At 34.8% G+C, this 23,694-nt stretch overlaps 1 protein-coding gene across 1 annotated transcript; it reads left to right on the plus strand.

The window, feature by feature from the left end:
* Positions 1-569: 569 nt before the first annotated feature.
* LOC141686132 (linoleate 13S-lipoxygenase 3-1, chloroplastic-like) lies at positions 570-22,786 on the plus strand. The gene is made up of 5 exons (XM_074491186.1): positions 570-753; positions 841-1,289; positions 21,694-21,932; positions 22,021-22,284; positions 22,489-22,786. The coding sequence occupies exons 1-5, from the start codon at positions 570-572 to the stop codon at positions 22,784-22,786; spliced, it is 1,434 nt and encodes a 477-aa protein (XP_074347287.1).
* Positions 22,787-23,694: the final 908 nt, after the last annotated feature.

The raw sequence follows: 23,694 nt of genomic DNA on the forward strand, positions 1-23,694 counted from the left end.
GATGAAGTATTCACACCAGTCACTCGGATTGAAATAATTCGTCTACTTTTAGAACTTGCAGCAAAGGAAAACTGGGAAGTTCATCATCTTGATGTAAAGACGGCGTTCTTGAACGGTGAAATAAAAGAGGAAGTGTATGTGAGGCAGCCAAAAGGATTTGAAAAAAAGGGCAAAGAACATCTGGTTTATAGGTTGTTAAAGGCCTTGTCCGGACTCCGACAAGAACCGAGAGCTTGGTACTCGAAATTGAATGAATGTCTAAAAGAAATTGGTTTTGTGAGGTGTGCTTATGAACAAGCCGTGTATACAAGAAATTATGGAAAGGACGTGCTGATTATTGCGGTTTATGTAGACGACCTACTCGCTACAGGATCGAGTATTGCCGAAATTAGAGAGTTCAAGAAACAGATGGCAACAAAGTTTTACATGACAGATTTGTAAATCTAACATATTACTTGGGATTAGAGGTTATACAAAGGGAAGGTTGCATTCAACTGAAGCAGTCAAGTTATGCGAGAAAGGTTCTGAACAAAGCAGGGATGTTGGATTGTAATTCAACTAAGGTACCAATGCACCCTAAGGAAATTATCAACAAGGATGAGGGAGGTACTCCTGTGGAACCTACAAAATTTAAGAGTCTGGTTGGTGGTTTGAGATATCTGGTCCACACTAGGCTAGATATTGCTTATTCTGTAGGCATCATTAGCAGATTCATGGAAAGGCCCACAATGATGCATTTGGCAGCAGCTAAACGTATACTTCGATATGTGAAGGGGACTATTGATCATGAACTGGTGTACTCGTAAAATAGTGATAATAAAGTGATCATTGGGTACTCAGACAGCGACCTTGTAGGACATATAGAGGACAGGAAAAGTACCGGAGGTATGGTGTTCTATCTAAACAATAGTTTGATTACATGTTCCTCACAGAAACAAAGGTATGTGGCGCTTTCCTCTTGTGAGGCTGAATTCATGGCAGCAACTGCAGCTGCGTGTCAAGCCGTGTGGTTGAGGAAATTGCTAACTCAAATTACCAGCTATAGCATCGGTCCGATAACTCTGTTTATTGACAACAAGTCAGCCATTGATTTGGCTAAAAATCCAGTCTTTCACGGTCGAAGTAAACATATAGACATACGCTATCATTTCATTCGAGAGTGTGTCGAAAATGGAGAAATTATTGTGAAGCATGTGAGATCTGAAGAACAGCGTGCAGACTCCCTTACCAAGGCTCTTACTACATTCAAATTCGAGAACATGAGGACTCTGCTTGGAGTTAAACTTTATGTCTAAACGAGTTTAGATTAAGGGGGTATTTGTTGGTATTTAATCTAAACTCGAGTTAGTTTATATGTTTTTGTTGTTGCTGTGTTTGTTAGCTAATGTCTTGATGTATGTATCTGATGTTAAGACTTGGTCGTGGTCTTCATGTGCTTAGCGTCATAATAAGAGTATTGAAGAATAACGTTAGTAGTTGAATGCTTTTAGGAGTTCAGTTGATTTAGTTCCTACTTTGTAGGACATGTTTGTTAGGAATATATGTGCATTAGTTTGATGATATGTTTAACAAAACACTTAAGTAGAAATTCAGTGTCTGTAGCCTCAACGGATAAGACCACTTTGGCTATCCGTTGATGGTGTAGCTTTACTTAGAAATAAGTCTAGTGTTGTAGCATATTTCAGTCTCTGTATTTAAGATGTAATTCTTAGAAGTTGAGAGAAACTATGAGTCATGTTGACTACTAGAAGATATGCAGATAGGAAGGCCAATTGTAAATATTTCATGCCTTGTAATTTTGTATAAATGAAGTGGTATCAACGGATGACTTAAAGACCTTCAACGGATGAGAAGCTAAGCTTCAACGGATAACATCCTTCAACGGATGAGAGCATCAACGGATAACATCCTTTAACGGATGAGTGTATCAACGGATGAAAGCTTCAACGGATGTTCTGATTAACCGTTGATAAGTGGTAGTTGTACCTACAAACAGAGGCACGTGGGTGAACAGAGATAACTGAAATGTGGCAGCCTAATTTCAGGAACATCAGAAAAAGCAGCCGTTCTACTCTAGTATAAAGAGACATTAAGTCAACAAAGTACTGGAGTGAACTGGAGAAGAAACAAGTGGAGAACTTACTTTATTATTTTTATCCTTGTCTTCACTTGTAAACTTGGTAATATATAAACCAAGTAGTAGCTAGTAATTAGATAAGAATTTTTCCAGAGCTGTTTAGAAAAATCTTGAGAGAAAAATTATCTAGTTTGTACTAGGATGCAGCTGTGATCAAATTCTTAGATCACAGAATTTCTGAAATACCATCTCTGGTGGAACAACAAATCCACCAGAAAAGTTTTTAAAGGTTTATTGTGTTCTTTACATTTGTGTTTGAATATATATCTGTCTGTATCAGCTTAAAGCAATTCACACACTTGTTCATCTTGAAAACACAGTCTTTATAAACTGCTCAAAACTTGAAAAAGTTTTGAGATTTACATTCAACCCCCCTTCTGTAAATCTCATTGTTAGTTCACTAGAAATAACAATTGGTATCAGAGCAAGCTCTTGACAAACAAAGAGTTTAAAGATCTTGGAAACTAACAAAGATGAGTAAGAAGGATATTGGAGTAAAAATCCCAGTTCTTGACAGAGACAGTTATCACCACTGGAAGGTGAAAATGCACCTTCATCTACTCTCCCAAGATGAAGGTTATGTAAACTGTATTGAGAATGGTCCTCACATTCCCCACAAAGTAGCCACAGTTGCTACAGCCACAATTGCTGTTGGTTAATCCATTCCAAAACCTAGAGCAGAATGGACAATGGAAGACACAGAAGAAGTCCACAAGGATAAGAAGGCTATGAACATTTTGTTTAATGGTCTTGACAAGGATATGTTTGATAATGTGATAAATTACTCAACTGCCAAAGAGGTTTGGGACACAGTTCAGCTGCTGTGTGAAGGTACAGAACAAGTAAAAGAGAACAAGATGCAGCTTCTCATTCAACAGTATGAGTATTTTCATTTTGAAGAAAATGAATCTTTAAATGACACATTTAACAGATTCCAAAAGCTGTTGAATGGATTGAAGCTGTATGGTAGAGTGTACCAGGTGAAGGATTCAAATCTTAAATTCTTAAGATCCTTGCCAAAGGAATGGAAACCCATGACTGTCTCCTTAAGAAACTCTCAGGATTATAAGGACTTCACTCTTGAAAGATTATATGGAATCTTGAAGACTTATGAACTAGAGTTGGAACAGGATGAGGTATTGGAGAAGGGGAGAAAGAAAGGAAGTTCAGTTGCATTGGTAGCTGAAAATGAGAGGGAATGCAGACAAGAAGCTGTGAGATCTACATCAAACTCCAAAGATGGTACAAGATATCAGGAATCAAGCAAAGGAAAAGAGCAAGTTGTTGAGAATGAAGACAACTCCAGTCAAGATGACTCTGATAGTGTTGATGAGCATCTTGCATTTCTGTCCAGGAGATTTGCAAAGATGAAGTTTAAGAAAAACACTAGAGCCACTAAACCTCATAAGAACATGGTGGACAAATCAAAGTTCAAGTGTTTCAATTGTGGTATAAGTGGACACTTTGCAAGTGAGTGCAGAAAGCCAACTTCTGAAAAGAAGAAATTTGACCAAGTAGATTACAAGAAGAAATATTTTGATCTGCTCAAGCAAAAGGAAAGGGCTTTCATTACTCAAGAAAAAGATTGGGCAGCTGATGGAGAGGAAGAGAATGAAGATGTGGAGTATGTCAACTTAGCTCTCATGGCTGATTCTGAGGAAAATGAAGTTAGTTCATCAAGCAATCAGGTAACAACTCAGGTAATCACTACTGATGTAACACAACTTACTAAAGAAGAGTGCAATGATGCTTTTAATGACATGTCTACTGAATTGTATCATTTGCGTGTGTCTCTTAAATCTCTTGCTAAAGAAAATAGTAGGATTAAAGAGAACAATCTGTTTTTAAGTAATAGAAATGCTATGTTAGAAGATAAGTTGATTGACCTAGAGAAAACCACGCTGCATTGTATATCTGTTGAGAATGAACTAGCTGAATCTATTAGGAAAGTAGAAATACTTTCTAATCAATTAAAGAGAGAGCAAGAGGTGATTAAAGCCTGGAAAACATCTAGGGATGTTAGTGCTCAAATTGCCAAGGTTCAAGGAATTGAATCATTCTGTGAAACTGCCTGGGATAAAAACAAAAAGAAACTGGAATTAATTGATGGGCTGTCAACGGATGTGGAATCAACGGATGATGAAGATTATCCGTTGAAGGAAGAAAATGAGCATCCGTTGAAGGTTCCTCAATTAAAACAGGCAGATGTTTCTAATAGTGAAAATCTAAAGAAACTCAACAAAAAGTTTGGTTCAACTTCCAAGAACTTTGTTAAAGAAGAAGCAAGCACATCCAAAGATGTCAGTAAGGTGAATATAGGGCACATGACCTTAGAACAGTTAAATAATAGGCTCAAGATGGTTGAGGATAAAAAGGAAACTAAAATAAAATCTAACAGAAATGGGAAGGTAGGTGTTAACAAACATAACAATTACACACCTGATAGGTATGCTCCTAGAAAAAGCTGTGTGCATTGTAGTAGTGTTAATCATCTATCTGCTAATTGCAAATCTATTAAGAAAACCCCCATAACTGTACCCTCTTCCATGCCTAACATGTCTGCATCACCTCTACATGCTATGCCTACTATGTCTCAACAGAATCCTTATGCACATTTTGCAAACATGCCATATTTTAACAATCCTTATCTTGCTGCATTTAGTATGCCTCAAATGCCATACAATATGCCTATGTGGAATAACATGTATGCACAATCCATTCCTTATCATATTCCAAATGTGCTAAATGATTCTGTGACTAACCCTACACCTCAACCAACTACATCCAAGACCAAGGTTGACTCAAAGTTACCTAAGTCTAGAGATGCAGGAGGAATGAAGTCTAGGAGAAAGGCTAACAAGAATGGACCCAAGGAAACTTGGGTACCAAAATCAAATTGATTGATTTTATGGTGTGCAGGGAAATAGAAGAAATCTATGGTACTTGGACAGTGGCTGTTCAAGACACATGACAGGAGATTTCTCCCTGCTCACAGAGTTTAAGGAAAGAGCTGGCCCTAGCATAACCTTTGGAGATGACAGCAAAGGGTTTACTATGGGATATGGCTTGATTTCAACAAGGAATGTCATCATTGATGAAGTTGCATTAGTTGATGGTCTCAAACATAACTTACTGAGCATCAGTCAACTATGTGATAAAGGGAATACAGTTTCCTTCAATTCTGAAGCCTGTGTTGTCACTAGTAAGAAAGACAACAAAGTGGTTCTAACTGGAGTTAGAAAAGGAAATGTGTACTTAGCTGACTTCAACTCTGCAAATGCAAAATCTATTACTTGTCTCTTCAGCAAAGCAAGTTCAGTTGAGAGTTGGCTATGGCACAAGAAGCTATCCCATTTGAATTTCAAGACAATGAATGATCTAGTCAAAAAGGACCTAGTAAGAGGAATTCCTCTTGTTGAATTCTCAAGGGATGGTTTGTGTGATGCTTGTCAGAAAGGCAAACAAAGGAAAGCATCATTCAAAAAGAAGCTTGAAACAACAATTGATGAACCATTACAGCTGCTACATATGGATTTGTTTGGACCAGTCAATGTATTGTCAATTGCAAGAAAAAGATATTGCTTAGTGATTGTAGATGATTTCTCAAAGTTTTCATGGGTCTATTTTCTTGGATCAAAGAATGAAGCAAGTGAAATCATTATCAATCACATCAGGCAAGTCAATAATCATCCTGACCTGAAGGTTAGGAATATCAGGAGTGACAATGGAACTGAGTTCAAGAATTTGTCAATAAGGCTGTTCTGTGAAAAAAATGGAATCATGCATGAGTTCTCAGCTCCAAGAACACCTCAGCAAAATGGGGTAGTTGAAAGAAAGAACAGATCTTTAATTGAGGCTGCCAGAACAATGCTTGAAGAATCAAAGTGACCAACATATTTCTGGGCTGAAGCTGTTAATTGTGCCTGTTTCACTCAAAATATTTCTTTGATCAATCAAGCTAAAGGCATGACTCCTTATCAGTTGTTCAAGAGAAGAAAACCAACTCTAAACTTTCTTCATGTCTTTGGATGTAAATGCTTTATACTAAGGAATCAATCTGACCATAAAGGGAAGTTTGATGCAAAGGCTGATGAAGGGATATTTGTTGGTTATTCAGCTGGAAAATCTTATAGGGTCTACAATCTAAGAACCAACATTGTTATGGAATCTGTGCATGTTGTGTTTGATGATAAAAAGATTGATGGACTAACAGATGAGGGACAAAATGAGAGACTCAAATTTGACAACATTGAGATATATTGTGATGATAGTGAAGAGGAGATTGATGGAGATGACACTTCAAAAGGGATTCAAAACATGCCCTTGGATAATGCACAAAATACTGCATCCGTTGATAGAGGCAATGCAGTATCCGTTGAAAGACATAGTGCATCATCCGTTGAAGTACAAAATGAAGCATCCGTTGATCATATTTCATCAACGGATAATCGATTTACATCATCAGTTGATAGAACTCCAAGTTCCCTGCAAAGGACCAACAACTCAGGGGGAGTTTCAACTAGTCAACACTCTGTCTCACATCATGACAATACTGAGGCCACCTCATCTAGAGCACATCTTCCACTTCAAAGAAAATGGACCAAGAATCATCCCTTTGAACTGATCATTGGTGATGCATCATCTAAAGTGCAAACAAGAAGAGCTACTCAAGATGAATGTCTGTATAGTAGTTTTCTATCTCAGGAGGAACCTAAGAAAGTGGAAGAAGCCTTATTGGATCCAGATTGGATATTAGCTATGCAGGAAGAGCTAAACCAATTTGAGAGAAACCAAGTTTGGAAGCTAGTACCCAAACCAAAGAACAAGAGTCCTATTGACACAAAATGGGTATTCAGAAACAAGATGGATGAAAATGGCATTATCATAAGGAATAAAGCCAGACTGGTTGCTAAAGGCTATTCTCAGCAAGAAGGAATAGATTTTGATGAGACATATGCTCCTGTTGCAAGACTTGAAGCCATCAGAATTTTTCTAGCCTATGCAGCTCATGCCAATTTCAAAGTCTATCAAATGGATGTCAAGAGTGCATTTCTAAATGGGAAATTAGAGGAAGAAGTCTATGTAAGTCAACCTCCAGGATTTGAAGATCCAAATTTTCCAGACTATGTGTATTATCTGTTGAAAGCACTCTATGGACTGAAGCAAGCACCTAGAGCCTGGTATGAAACCTTATCAAAATTTCTTTTGGAGAATCACTTCGCTAGAGGTACTGTTGATAAAACTCTCTTCTTTAGGAATGTTAATGGCTCTAGTATACTTGTTCAAATTTATGTAGACGACATAATATTTGGTTCTAAAGATGATAAACTTTGTAAAAAGTTTGCTAAGCTAATGCAAAGTAATTATGAAATGAGCCTTATGGGAGAACTAACCTATTTTCTTGGTTTACAAATTAAACAAGTTAGTAATGGAATTTTCATTAGTCAAACTAAATATATTCATGATCTTTTAAAGAAGTTTGACTTAATGGAATGTTCATCTGCAAAAACTCCCATGGCCACTGCCACCAAACTTGAATTAAATAAGACTGAAAGGTCTGTGGACATTACAAGTTATAGAGGCATGGTTGGTTCACTTTTATATTTAACTGCTAGCAGACCAGATATAATGTTTGCTACATGTCTGTGTGCTAGATTTCAAGCTGATCCTAGGGAGTCTCACTTAATAGCTATCAAAAGGATTTTCAGATATCTCAAGGGTACACCAAATTTAGGTCTTTGGTATCCTAGAGAATCTGGCTTTGATCTAATTGGTTATTCAGATGCAGACTATGCAGGTTGCAAAATAGACAGGAAAAGTACAACAGGCTCCTGTCAATTCCTGGGAAACAAGCTTGTATCATGGTTTAGCAAAAAGCAAAATTCAGTCTCTACTTCTACAGCTGAGGCTGAATACATTGCTGCTGGAAGTTGCTGCTCTCAAGTGTTATGGATGAGAAATCAACTCCTTGACTATGGACTTCATGTTGATAGAATTCCTATCTTTTGTGACAACACAAATGCCATAGCCATAACAGAGAATCCTGTACAGCACTCAAGAACCAAGCACATTGATATCAAGTACCACTTCATTAGGGAGCATGTCATGAATGGTACAGTGGAACTACATTTTGTTCCAAGTGAACAACAAATTGCTGACATATTTACCAAGCCACTTGATGAATCAACATTCACAAGATTGGTAAGTGAGCTAGGTATGCTTAATTATTCTTAAAATTCATGTCTTTATCGCAATTTGAATTGAAGCCTGAAATGTATTAGCTACTAGAACATATTTGACTTCTAACACAGATTATTCCATCAACGGATGTTCCCTATCCGTTGAAAGTCAAAATTGTTCTGTCAACGGATGCTCATTATCCGTTGAAAGACAAATACATTTCTGGTAATTTTATCCCTCAACGGATAAAATGGTGTTATTCATCAACGGATAACTAATTATCTTATCCGTTGATGTGTCACGTCAGTAAGTCACAGCCGTTGATTCGTTTACTCAACCGTTGATACAAATATACAGTGTTATATGTATGTGTATTTACGGTAGTTTTCAGAATTTCTACAGTTTTATTTATTCCTGAACGGCTATCACTTACTTAAAAGTATCTTTTAATTATTTTATTTACGTTTTAATTCAAGAAAGTATAAAAGCCCAATTGAATTCTTATTCTCACTTTACGCTTTCTTGCAATTATCACTCTCTCTCTCTCTTATTTCTCAAGTTCTTCTCTGCAACCTCTACTCACAACAATGGCACCAGTAGTCAAAATTATGTCTCAAACAGGATTTGTTTATGAAAAGAATAACTTCATAGTCTTGGTTGAAAAGAATGAAGCCCATTCTGATTATCACAAGATGATGGACTTCATCAAGAACTGCAAACTGAGCTATGCGATGTTGGAAGCCCCAACTATCTACTGTGAGGTGATAGAGGAAATTTGGACAACTGCAGAGTTTAACTCCACAGATATGACTATTACCTTCTCTCTCAAAGGTAAGGACTATTGCATTAATTGTGATGATATACAATCTTGCTTTAAGTTGCCTGAGAATAATGCCATGACACCACACACTGATAAAGATGTCTCTGTAATGCTAGATTCCATAGGCTATGCTTTTGATTCTGCTAGTTTAGGTAGTATTAGAAGGAAAGGCCTTAGGAAAGAATGGAGTTTTCTTGGAGATGCCTTTATCAAGGTTTTCTCTGGGAAAATTAGTAATTTTGATGCCATAACTTCATCTCTAGTTAATATGCTCTATATGTTTGTTTCTGATAGGTATTTTAATTTTAGCAACTGTGTTATGCTAGAATTAGGTTCCAGATTAGGTAACAAAGCTAATAGATCACATAACATCTACTTTGCTAGATTCTTTATGTTGTTAGCTAACCATGTTGCTGAAGGGTTGGTTATATCCAATGAGAATAATAAGCTCAAATGCTGGGCACAAGAAAAAAGGGTCCTTGCAGATCTTTTGAGAATGAACCTCAACAGCCAGGTGCCATTGGTATACTTGCCAATTATGAATGCACCACAGGTAAGTGAGGTAAATGTTTCCATAACTCCTACTATTTCCAACCCCATTGTTTCTTTGCCTTCTAGTGTGGCTATGGAACCTGTGTCTTTGACCAAACAGGCTCCTACCAAAGCCACCAAAACTAAAATTTCCAAAGTCAAGTCAAAGAAGCCTACCTCTGTTGTCTCTCAAAAGACAACAGTTGTAACAACTACCAAAAACCCTGAAGGGAGTGAACAGGGAGTGAGTGGTGAGGGGAGGGGTGAACATCAAAAAGCCCCCCAGGATAAGGTGGGAGAGGTGAGTGGTATCCAAGCTAGCCAAGCCACAGTTTCTCAAAAAGCTGTGGTGGTTGAAAAGGTATCTAGCAAATCCCTAGTTGCATCCTCCCAAAAGGATGTTACTATTGAAAATAGTTCCCAACCAGGAACACAGAACAAACGAGGGAGGGACACTGAAGCCAAACACTCACCAACAAAAGCTTTTATTAGAAGAAAGAAGGCTAGAACCCAATCTTCTACACAGGGTGCACACACTGCACAGATACATCCATCTGTATCTATGCCTTCTCAAACTCAGTTTGATGTGGCTCCAATAAATGTGGAGTCACAGCCCCATTCTCTCACAATAATCACACATCAATCACCAAACACTTCATCACCATCTCTAGATGTGGATATGTTATTCCCATCAATTCCTGATTCTCCCTCTTTACAACTCAGGGAGGAGCCCCACTCAAATACAGGTGATCATCATCTCTTAGATGATTTGTTGGATCACCCGCAAATTTTTTCAGAAATAATTGAAAAATCTGTGTCACCACATCTCAAATCAATCTACACAGATTCAACAGTTATATCACTTTCAATTTCAACTTCTTTTCCTTCTTCAACGGATATCACTCATCCGTTGACAAGTGGTTGCTCTTCAACGGATAAGCTTAACAGCAGTTATCCGTTGATAACATCAGTTTCACCTTCAACGGATATTCCACATCCGTTGATAGTCTCTACACACATAACTGAATCTATTCCAAGTGTAGAAGACATGAATACTGTGCAATCACTCTTAGGATTGAGGGAAGGGAGTGAAAATTTGAGTGAGAGGCTGGGTTGCTCCCAGGCAAAAGGAGAGATTGAGAGCTCAAAAATGCATGCTATTTCTTCCAGCATGGCAAAAGTAAGTGAGAGGAGTACCACCTTAGTAGGTGAAGGTGAGGGAGTGAGTTGTGTGAGCCAGGGGGAGCCCCTGATGCAAGAAAATAGAGAAAAAGAGAGAAAGGCAGGTACAGTAGATATAAGGGTGGAACCAACCATTGCTAGTGAGTCAATGATTGTGGATGATGCTGAAAAGGAAAGACAATTTCAGCAACATTACAAAGCTGTAATTGATAACATTTCCTTGGATGCTGACACTTTTACTCATCCTGTGTCAGCCTATCAAATGTTGGCTGCTCAGGGCAATGAGGAGGCAGAAAAGACACTACATCTAGTACACACAACAAAATCTCTTCAAAGGGATAAAGCTGCTATTAACAAGATGCCTTCTACAGCTGGTGAGCCATCTGAGGAATTTGGAGTAAATTCTGATGATGATGACTCTGTTTCTTTTGATGGAAGCATGAACTTAGGGGGAGATGAAGGCCCTAGTTCAATTCCAAATCTACCTGAATGGGCTTTGACAAAGGAGTATAGATCAGGGGAATTCAATGTCTCCTTAGTCAAACAAATCAACACTATTCAACAGGCCATTCAGAACACATCACATGCAAGTATCAAGGCTATCCTTCAAGCTCACCTGGACTCACTGCATCTCATGAAGTTGCAGCAAGTAAAGCAGAATCTGAGTATGGATGATCTCAGGAAGGATATTGCAGACTTGAAATCCTACAGTTCTGAAAAATTGGATTCAGTCATGCCCTATGGTACATTGCAGGACTTGGTTTTGAGATTGAAAAAGGAATCAGTTACTGAGAAAAGGCTGGCCAAGTTGGAAGACAGAGTTCAAGTTATTGAAGATTCTGTGGCCACCATTCTTCACAACCAACAATCTCAAACCAGTCTCCTAATGCAGCTGGCAAAAGCACAAGGCTTGACCCCTCTCCTTGATGATAACAAAAAGGGGGAGAGTAAAAGGGAAGGGGAAGGAGAGCCATCTACAAAAATCAAAATATCTAAAGTGCTAGTTCCTGCCATCACTACTTCTCCAATCATTCAAATCAAAGGAAAGCCTGATGGAATTGATTTGATTCAGCTAGCAGCAGCTGAAATTCAAGTGAAAGAGCAAAGGAGGAGAATTGATGAAAGGTTGCAACTGTTGTTTGGCTCTACACAAGATAAATCAACATCTGTGAAATATAGCACAAAGATTGAACCAATCAACATGGAGCTCAAGCCAGTAGGGAGACATAAGGATGGAGAAGCTTCTTCCAAAGAACTACAAGCTATAATTCTCAAGCCCAATAAAAGATCCAATAAGGACTCTACAAAGAATCCTTTAAAAGAAGTGGACTTTCCTCCTCCAGAAGCTGATGAGAACAAGCTTTTAGGTAGGAGTATTGCTTATCTCAAAGAGACCATGGATGAGGCTGTAAGGAGAAATAGGGCTATTATCTCTAGAGAGGGAAAAAGCATATGTGTGATGCAAGGACATCCCAAATTCTCAATAGCCAAGAAGGAAGAAGTCAAGCAACTAAAGGCTGACAAAAGAGCACAAGCAAAGCTTGAACAACAGCTAAAGTCAAGTCAAGTTGAAGAAGAGAAAGGAATTGAAGTCAGGGGTGAAGACAAGATTGCAAACCTAGATGAGGTTTTTGGGAGTATATTTGGTGAGAGTATGGAAGAAAGAGAGGAATGGCAGAAGGGAAACAGAAGAAAGGCCAAGGCACATAGAAGGAGTGAAGATAATACTGAAGTAACCAAATCTATATCTAAACCACTACCTTCCATACCTAAACCTCTTGTTGCTAATCCCACTATAAACATCCATGGTGAACCAATCATTCCAAAAGAGGAACCTATTGATTGGGACACCATCAAATTGCCTACCTTTCTAACCACTCTTCCACTACCAAAGAAACAGAAAAGAAAACCCAAATCTACACCTCCCATAACCTCTAAGAAATTCACTCAAAAACAAAAGCCTAAGCCTAAGCCATCCATTTCTAAAGATGATTATGTTCACATCTGTGACATAAAAGAAATTTCAGACATTGAACTCTATCTGGATGAGCTGGAGGATGTAAGAGGAATAGCTGCTTACAGACAGCTACCAGAGAGATTAGTGTTCAGATACAAAGGAGCTGGGGAAAGAACATGGCCTCTCCACAGGATTCTGAATGAAGGCTACTCTACCTTGATTAGAGTCTTTTCAGCTATACAAAAGGATTCTGGCTTTACCAGAACTGCCAAGACTGAAATTCTCAACAAGATTGCCAATATAAGGAAAACTTGGAGGGAGCCCAATGCTTTACCCAGGACTTTACTCATTCAAGAAAGGGGAATAACAATTCACAAATCACCTCAATGGTTGATGGAATTTAGAGATGACAAAGGAGTCAGAAGATTTTTCAGACTTGAAGACCAACTCAAGATTGCCAGCAATGAAACTCTCAAGGAAATGCAATCTAAGTTGGATATCAGTGTTGAAGATGAAGCTGAATTCTTCAGACAACTCCAACTCCAAATTGAGGAAAATGACAAAGGGCTAGGAAAGAAAACCAGGGAACAAAGAAGAAAATGATGATTTGCTCAGGCTAGAGGAGCACCCTTGGAAATACTGTAAATCTTCAATTACCTCCTAGTACATACATTTTTGCAGCATTTTTAAATTTCTACTTAGTTTCAATTCATATATCTGTTAAGTGTTTTGTTATCATCAAGTTAAACCTGAATTTATGCCTACAATTCTTATAGACATAAATAGGGGGAGATTGTTAGGAATATATGTGCATTAGTTTGATGATATGTTTAACAAAACACTTAAGTAGAAATTCAGTGTCTGTAGCCTCAACGGATAAGACCACTTTGGCTATCCGTTGATGGTGTAGCTTTACTTAGAAATAAGTCTAGTGTTGTAGCATATTTCAGTCTCTGTATTTAAGATGTAATTCTTAGAAGTTGAGAGAAACTATGAGTCATGTTGACTACTAGAAGATATGCAGATAGGAAGGCCAATTGTAAATATTTCATGCCTTGTAATTTTGTATAAATGAAGTGGTATCAACGGATGACTTAAAGACCTTCAACGGATGAGAAGCTAAGCTTCAACGGATAACATCCTTCAACGGATGAGAGCATCAACGGATAACATCCTTCAACGGATGAGTGTATCAACGGATGAAAGCTTCAACGGATGTTCTGATTAACCGTTGATAAGTGGTAGTTGTACCTACAAACAGAGGCACGTGGGTGAACAGAGATAACTGAAATGTGGCAGCCTAATTTCAGGAACATCAGAAAAAGCAGCCGTTCTACTCTAGTATAAAGAGACATTAAGTCAACAAAGTACTGGAGTGAACTGGAGAAGAAACAAGTGGAGAACTTACTTTATTATTTTTATCCTTGTCTTCACTTGTAAACTTGGTAATATATAAACCAAGTAGTAGCTAGTAATTAGATAAGAATTTTTCCAGAGCTGTTTAGAAAAATCTTGAGAGAAAAATTATCTAGTTTGTACTAGGATGCAGCTGTGATCAAATTCTTAGATCACAGAATTTCTGAAATACCATCTCTGGTGGAACAACAAATCCACCAGAAAAGTTTTTAAAGGTTTATTGTGTTCTTTACATTTATGTTTGAATATATATCTGTCTGTATCAGCTTAAAGCAATTCACACACTTGTTCATCTTGAAAACACAGTCTTTATAAACTGCTCAAAACTTGAAAAAGTTTTGAGATTTACATTCAACCCCCCTTCTGTAAATCTCATTGTTAGTTCACTAGAAATAACAATGTTCTCTTTCTTCATGTATTAGAGTCTCAGTTTGAATGAATAAGAAATATTTGAGTAGCTTTGGCTAAATAGTTTTGTTCTCTCCAGTTTTACATTCATATACATATTATATAAATATTGTACGTGATCTGATTTTGCACCATCTGTATTCGATCAAGATTTTAAAGGATTTTTAAGAATTTCAAAAGTTCAGGGGTATTCAATTTAGATTTTCAAAAATCCTTTTATTTGGATTGTAAAAAATCTATTAAAATCTAAGTGTATTGAATTTAGATTTAAAAAAATATATCAAAATTTTATGGTATTAAATTTAGATTTTAAAATTTTCACTGAAATATGATGGTATTCAAAAATCTATGAATATTGTTTTATTTGAAAAATATGTGGATTTTGATGAATTTAGTAGTATATTTTTAATCTTTTGAAATCTATTCAAAATACATGGGTTTTGAAGAATTTTTAAAAAAATTCACAAAATCATAAAAACTCATGCAATTTTTTTTATCAACTATGTCAAAATCCGCGAACATTTTAATCAACCACGTCAAAATCCGCAAACATTTTATAAACAATGATTTTTTTTTAAAATTCATAAATTATTATCAATAATTCAAAATAATATACCTCTAAATATGTGGCTTCTGATGTTGCCGCTGTATTTAGTTTTCCTTCTTTCTACTTTACAGGGCCTTAAATGTTAAAATTCTTTTTTTAGAGATTGATTTACAAGCATGGGGAATTTTTGACAAAAGTTAAAGATATGAGTTTTCACCGATCCTGTCCCATTTTTTCAAATATTACACCCAAATTTTGAGGCATGATAATCACTCTGGGCCGAACGATGTTAGCCCTTCAAGAAAAAGAAAGTACCTTTGGATATGGCAGAGACTGATAATACATCTGAATTCTCATGCTCAAAGTTTCGTGGCATAACAACTGCATCATCAGTTTATCACAGTGACGAATATATTATACATGATTATTCCGTACATGTTTATCATATATTTAAGTTAATAAAAAAACGTAATAATTAATATCGGGGAAGTAGCTCAATTGGTAGAGCAAATTTTGACAAATTACAAACTTTCGGTTCTTGATAGTCAATCGTTTCTTACTGAAACAAGGTTCGAGGTTCGATTCCTGGCTTCTCCATTTATTTTTTAATTTATTTTTTGACAAGACCCAGCCTCTTACTAGTTATGTATCTTGTATGTCTATATTTTTTTTTCTGAAACTTTTCCGGACTATGTTTTGTTAGGATAAAACACACAATACACGAGATTCAATCTATCAATGTGGAGTACACACAACAATATATGACGCGAAAAACCCATGTCTTAACTTATATTATTAATCTAAACAATTATCAATAACACAATCAATATATATAATAGGAGAACAAGGGGATAATTTCATGAGATTAAAAGTCTCATTGAAAAGACTAAATTACCCCTGTTTTTAATATTTATATAAAAGATGTGGTTTGTGGGAATCGAACTCAAGTTATTTCATTCAATTATACAACCTCTTACCACTACACCATACTGTCACATGTGCTTTATCATACACATAATATGTAAGTGTGCTAAATGAATATTTATTTAACTTTAAAGATACTTACTTGAATTCCGCAAAAAAAAGATAGTTAGTTGAATATTTGTACAGTTAATTTTAAAGAAATGAATTTCAGATATAAAATTAGGCATAGTACATAAATGGATTATTATCATATTTATTTATCATTTTTTAGTTTGAAAATATATCTCATATACTTTTAACATATTTTTTATTATAAAAAGTAATTAAAATGTACATATATAATTTTTAAAAAAATATTGAAAATAGAATCGCTTATATATAAATAATCTATATTGGTATTACATATTTAGATAAGTTCGAATTATTATGAGTCAATGCATTTTAGAACTTGGCACATTGTTCAAAAAATACTCAAAATTGACTACATGACCCGGCCAAAAAACATCGTCACATTCTACGTTTAGTAAATTTAAATTACAAGCTCGGCGAGAATATCTTACCAATAATATGAATTTTCTTAATATCTTATGTTAATATAAATTAATGTGTTCGAGGTCTTTATATGATCAAGTCAATTGATTATTTATATTAAAATTACTAACTTCACTGGTAACGAATTATTATTTTTAGGATTTGTCCCAATTTTAAGAATATTTGAAATTTGAAATGAGATCTCACTAGATTTTGTTAAAACTACGATGATATATTAAATCGATTTATTTTTCATTTTTCATTTAAAGAAAACTAACTTTTTAAAAAGAATTCTTTTAGATCAGCAATATTCATTGATCAAGATAATATTGTTCAAATATTTTGAATTATTCAAATAAAAGTTTATTGTAGCATTGATTCAATGCATTTTATATTATTTAAGGAAAAAAATATATATTGTTCAATAATTTGAAAGAAATTAACCAATTCAACTGATATTTATAAAATTGTATCGAACTGAAAACTTTTAGTTTTAGAAGAATAGTATAAATGTTATCAAATTATTATATGAAGAAATATTAGAGTCGTAATGAAAGAAACTTAAAAATGGTTTAAATAACGATATAAATACAATTTTTCTTTCGAATTATTGAAAAACATCTTGAATATCAATAATAAGTCTTAAAAATATATAATTCATTTTTATGTTACAACCATGATTGATTTACGCTACGTAAAAAATAGATATGGATTGTTTGTCAGTGATAATGTGAATACCACATATAAATTATAGCAATTTATTTATTACATAATTATAATTTTTGAATAATTATAAATGCATGTTATTTAAGTGATCAATTATCTCACTAGATGTTAATAATGATTATACATGTACATAAATCAGATATTTAGCATATAAATAATTGAAAACATCATAATTTACAAAGAGATGTAACATACAATAATTTACATGCTAACACACATACATACATATAACTTAATCTTACTTTATTAACAGTAGTGTAAATAAAAAACTAACATTTTCCCATACATACATACGTTGAATTTCAAAAATTAATATTTTTCATTAAAATCAACTTTAATATTAACAATAATGTAAATTTTACATTATTGTATATTACGATTGCAAGTCATTCTGACTTCAGTTATACATTTTTTATCTTTTGAAATTGAGTAAATTAATTTTAAGTTAATAGTGAACTAAGTAATAATATAGAGCAGTACATATAGTTTATTTAAATAAAATTCAAGATTTTGGTCAACTCTGTATTAAACATATATGTTAGTTTATAGTTTTTTATTTGTAAACATACTAACGGCATTCTATAGATTAAGTTTAATCGTTTCATTTTAAACGTACACTTACTACCCTGTTTATATTCATTCATTAAATATAAAATAACGGGTAAGAAAAATATAATATAATAATAGTTGAAGGGATATTCACTACTAAAAGTGAGGAAATATTCGAAGCTCCTAATGTTATAGAGGGGGACATTGAGTTTGTTAAAGAGAAACTTTATCTCCATTTCTTCAAAATTTGACTGAAAAGCCTATATAAGGATATTGTTGGAGTTGCTTTACAAACATTATAATTGCATGATGCATAAAAAACTCTTAAAAATGATCCGAGCCTCGCACGGGTTATTATGCTAGTATTCAATTATCTCTCAAACAATACCTAAGACGCCTACATCTTTATGCATACCTATAAAATATAATATAATTTTGTGTATATATCCATCACAAAACTTAACCACCAAGACATACTGATATGATTATAATAATAATTGTCTAATTATACAATTATTACCCAAACTTAATATGATAATAATTATCTACTCATACATTTATTACCCGATCCAATTATGTTTTGTATCACCAAACTCATATAACCTATTGGGTTTAAACTCAACAATCCTCCCTTTCAACCCAATACTCTGGATTATATTGAACAGTAACCATCAAAACTCCAACGCCCATTCGTCGATGCCACCCCTCAAACAAGAATCCCTTCATCTTGTTCTTCCAACTTTTTGAGAATCACTAAAACCCATATATTGACCTCCAAACTACCTCCAACCTACCATTCTTCATTATAACAACATATTCATCCACAAAATCACGTTCATTAACCACGAATGCCTCCTTTCATCATTGAATCACTTGATTCTTGCTTTCACGATCCCTCGGCCTCTTGAAGAAGAACAACAATATCATCCAAAAAATTTCACGTAGTTGATCAACCATCAAACCGTTGAAACTGTTGCAATGATCCCTTCCATATTGAATCCGAATGAATTGATCCACGGTGCAAGTCAACCATCATACCGCACGTAACTTTGCATCTTCCCACGTTAGTAGGCTTTTCGTCATCAAATCCATCATCGTACTCCACCATACAAATTGTATCTCAAACTTTTCTCCAACACAATTCACCACGAACCTCGGCTCTTGATACCACTTGTTAAGAGGAAACACATACATATATATGAGATTCAATCTACTAATACGAAGTACGAACACAATAATATATAAAGCAAAAAACTCACGTCTCAACTTATATTATTAATTCAAATAATTATTAATATTACAATCAATACAAAACACCTCAATGGTGTCCCAAACTTATACTTGAGCCAGCCAATTCCCAAGCATCTCTCAAACGATACCTAAAATGGGTACATCTATTATGTATACCTATCAAACATAATATGACTATGTATATATATAGTCATCACAAAACTTAATCACCAAGACATACATAATCTGATTATAATGATAATTGTCTAACCATATAATTATTACCCAATCTCATTATGATAATAATTGTCTACCCATACAATTGTTACCCAACATATGTTATGTAGAATGTAAGCAATGGAGAGTACTCGGGATGAAATATATATGCTTTTGGAGGTTAAATATCAAAAATATGACTGGATCTTTTTTATAAAGTGAACGATTTCTTCATACGAATTCCACTATCTGAATACAAATCCATCTATGTCTTTCTTCGCAACCAATGTTTCATGTCTTTAAATGAATGAGTTATACTTTTCACCCCGAAGGTTAGATATTTAATTGGCTATCCTAACAACCACTAAATAATTTATAAAATAGTAAGAGACCCGAACATTGTAATATGTAGGTTATGCGGTCCTTCATCCTTAAAAGTTCTTTTTTATCATCCAGTATATTGTATTCACATGAAAGACTTTTCTTTTCTCAAAGTCTCTTCATGTTGAGATTCTTGAATTTGTAATCTTCATTTTTGTATACTCTTAAATTCATTTTACGTCGGTATTATAGTTAGATCAGAAGATTCAAAGGCCAACAAGTCGCCAACCATTTATAGAAAATGGAAAATCAAGCAAAAATAGGCTAGACAATCACCTTGTGCTCAATAATGTTAGTCCTCGGTTACATATCAACATTAGTACAGTCATGTAAGTTGTCACAAATTCTTAACGAACATATCTGATTGTTCCGTGTAATCCATGTTTGTCATATATTCAATTCAATTAAAACATACAAATCATCATTTGGGAAGTAACTCAATTGGTAGAGCATCTATTAACGAGAAACAAATTCCATATTTTATTTTGTTGTCAATTGTTTCAAGCGGAAACAAAGTTCGAGTCTCCATTCCTCGCTTATGCACATTTTTCCTGATTTTCTTACTTGTTTTTTAAGTTTTAATTTGAAAGAATATGACTTTTCATATTTTTTCTTTGCAAAAAAATATAATTTTGCAACTTACTGCAACCAGATGTAACCTCAAATTCAAATCAAAAAACTTACAATAATTTTTCAGAGAATTTACATATGTAGTTGCTTTTGGTTGCAAACCGTATTTTTCCAATTATTTTCAAAAGATTGTAAAATCGTAAATTAAAGAAAATAGTAATTTTTGTAATTTCTCCTTTTCATTTTATTTTTAATGCATTTATCTAACATTTTTAAGATTTCAATGTTCGATTATCTAACTAAGCCAAGGTCCGAGATTCATTTTTCATCTAACACCTTTTATTTTATTTTTTTAGTAAAGTTTGAGTATTTAACTAAAACAAGGTTCGAAATTTGTTTTTTATCGACCCCTTTTATTATTATTTTTGGTGCATTTTTTTCATTTTTTAATCTAGTTTGACGTGGAAGGTTAGAGCATCTCTAAATGCTACATTCCCCCTAAACTAAAAAGTAAAATGTGGAATTTAATTTTACACCAGGCTTTTATTTTTTCTCATCTCTGACTCTTCTCTTCCCCTTCTCTGGAATTTAGATAATTTGTTTCAAGATAGGATATGTGAGGTCAATATCTAATTTTTTTACAAAAGCTCTGCAAATGGACATGTCATTCTCATATCATTAATTATATGCATTTTCAACATATTGTCGATCGTTTAAAGTAGATTACCATCAAAGTATATTAGCAATTACTTCAAACAAAACCGTTTCATATTTATCAGTTATCTTATCTTTTGTTTGAAACAAAATCTGTTAGACTTTGTCTATAAATACAACTCGAGTATTTCAGTTTTGGACTAATGCTTTCACGTTTATTTCTCTTCATCTGAAACACTCTCTTGTTCATTATTCTCTAAATACAAATCTAGTCGAACAAGATATAGTTTGAGTTGTAATCAATTTGTTTATTCTTGTACTGGTGTATTCATATCAACTTTATGCCGGGGTGTGGTAAGGCTTAATTTCAAAGTATAGCAAGGTAGCTAGAAGACTCAAGAATAGCAGTTGGCTAGGCACCAAGGTTAGCTTGGGAAAGGATTTCTTTCAAGTGCTATATTTGTAATCAAGGAAAAGACTATAAGTTCTAAAGATAATCTGTTAGAGTATTTGAAAATGGATAAACTTAGTTAAAAATAATTATTTGAAATATTCAAACTAAGTTTAAGATAAGGTTTGTTGGAGAAGAGGTTTAAATTCAGTCAAACTAAGATGTGCATTAAACCTTAAACCTTAACTGGAAACCCCAATCTTGTTTTTTGAATAGTTGAATTTTGTTCATCATCAGAAACTTTGCAAACTAACACCTACCTCTGTAGGGGGGCTATCTTCAGTTGCACTTAAAGCTAACATTTCTTGATCGGATTGCGACGCGTACCATATTTTTCCTGACTTCTGTAGGCACTCTTAAGCCTATAGCCATTGAGCTTAGCCTCCCTGCAAATGGACCTGATTCAGATTCAAAGCATGTGATTACACCTCCAGTTGATGCCACTAGCAACTGGATGTGGCAGCTTGCAAAAGCCCATGTTTGCTCCAATGATGTTGGAGTTCATCAACTTGCCAACCATTGGTAAGCAATATTACGATGCATGGTCTATTATATGAGTGGGATTTCACAAATGTGAATGGTTTTGCTAAATCTGTCTTTTATCATGAAGGTTGCGTACACATGCGTGCATGGAGCCCTTTATATTGTCTGCATATAGGCAATTAAGCGCAATGCACCCCATATATAAGCTGCTAGAACCACACATGGGATACACTCTTGTTATAAATGCTATAGCTCGCCAGACTCTTATTAGTGTTGATGGTGTTATCGAGTCTTGTTTCACTCCTGGGCATTACTGCATGGAGATCAGTGCCTCTGCCTATAAGAATTGGCGCTTTAATTTAGAGGGTCTTCCGGGCGATTTAATCAGAAGGTAACTCCTTTAGACAGCTGTATCATGCCTACATTACGAGTTTATCACAAATCACGATTGATTGGCTTCTAAATGGAAACTTGCACATATAATTAATTTGACGGTTAACAAAGCTCACTAATCAAGTTTCCAATAGTTAAAAGTTTATGCAATTTTTTTATTTATTGAAAGTGTGGTAGCTTACGAGAAAATACTTCACTGCAGGGGAATGGCAGAACCAGACCCAACAAAACCTCATGGTTTAAAACTCCTTATTGAGGACTACCCATATGTTGCTGATGGGCTTCTAATCTGGGATGCCATTGAGAGCTGGGTAAGTACATACGTGAAACGTTACTACACAGAATCGAGTATAATCTGCAACGACAAAGAGCTCCAAGCCTGGTACACTGAATCCATAAATGTCGGCCATGCTGATTTGTGCCATGAAAGCTGGTGGCCCAAATTAGCCACCCTTGAAGATCTCACTTCAGTTCTTACCACCCTCATCCGGCTTGCTTAGTTTTCCTTCTTTCTACTTTACAGGGCCTCAAATGTTAAAATTCTTTTTTTAGAGATTGATTTACATGCATGGGAAATTTATGACAAAAGTTAAAGATGAGTTTTCACCGATTCTGTCCCATTTTTTCAAATATTACACCCAAATTCTGAGGCATGAAAATCACTCTGGGCCGAACGATGTTAGCCCTTCAAGAAAAATAAAGTACCTTTGGATATGGCAGAGACTGATAATACGTCTGAATTCTTATGCTCAAAGTTCCGTTGCATAGCAGCTGCATCATCAGTTTATCACAATGACGAATATATTGTACATGATTATTCCGTACATGTTTATCATATATTCAAGTTAAATAAAAACATAATAATTAATATCGGGGAAGTAGCTCAATTGGTAGAGCAAATTTTGACAAATTACAAACTTTCGGTTCTTGATAGTCAATCGTTTCTTGCTGAAACAAGGTTTGAGGTTCGATTCCTCGCTTCTCCATTTATTTTTTAATTTATTTTTTGACCAGACCCAGCCTCTTACTAGTTATGTAGCTTGTATGTCTATATTTTTTTTACTGAAACTTTTCCGGACTATGTTTTGTTAGGATAAAACACACAATACACGAGATTCGATCTATCAATGTGGAGTACACACAACAATATATGACGTGAAAAACCCACGTCTTAACTTATATTATTAATCTAAACAATTATCAATAACACAATCAATACATAACACCTCAATGGTGTCCCAAATTGATACTTGGGCCAACAAATCTCTTATATATACTATACTATTATAAGCGAAATATGGTTTCGTTTGGTCGGTTGGTTAACATCTTCCTAAAAAGTATGTTAACAACTTCCAAAATAAAGTTTAAACAAATATAATCTTATTAAAAATATTAAATCATGTATATA

Source organism: Apium graveolens, chromosome 9 (assembly GCF_009905375.1).
Source record: "Apium graveolens cultivar Ventura chromosome 9, ASM990537v1, whole genome shotgun sequence".
NCBI classification, from domain to species: domain Eukaryota; kingdom Viridiplantae; phylum Streptophyta; class Magnoliopsida; order Apiales; family Apiaceae; genus Apium; species Apium graveolens.

Bases quoted from the DNA above. Each gene is read 5' to 3' on its own strand.
- LOC141686132 (XM_074491186.1), top strand. From the start codon at position 570: ATGCACCCTAAGGAAATTATCAACAAGGATGAGGGAGGTACTCCTGTG. The intron at 1,290-21,693 runs GTCTAAACGAGT...GGCTATCTTCAG, and splicing joins TGCTTGGAGTTAAACTTTAT to TTGCACTTAAAGCTAACATT. The intron at 21,933-22,020 runs GTAAGCAATATT...TTTATCATGAAG, and splicing joins CATCAACTTGCCAACCATTG to GTTGCGTACACATGCGTGCA.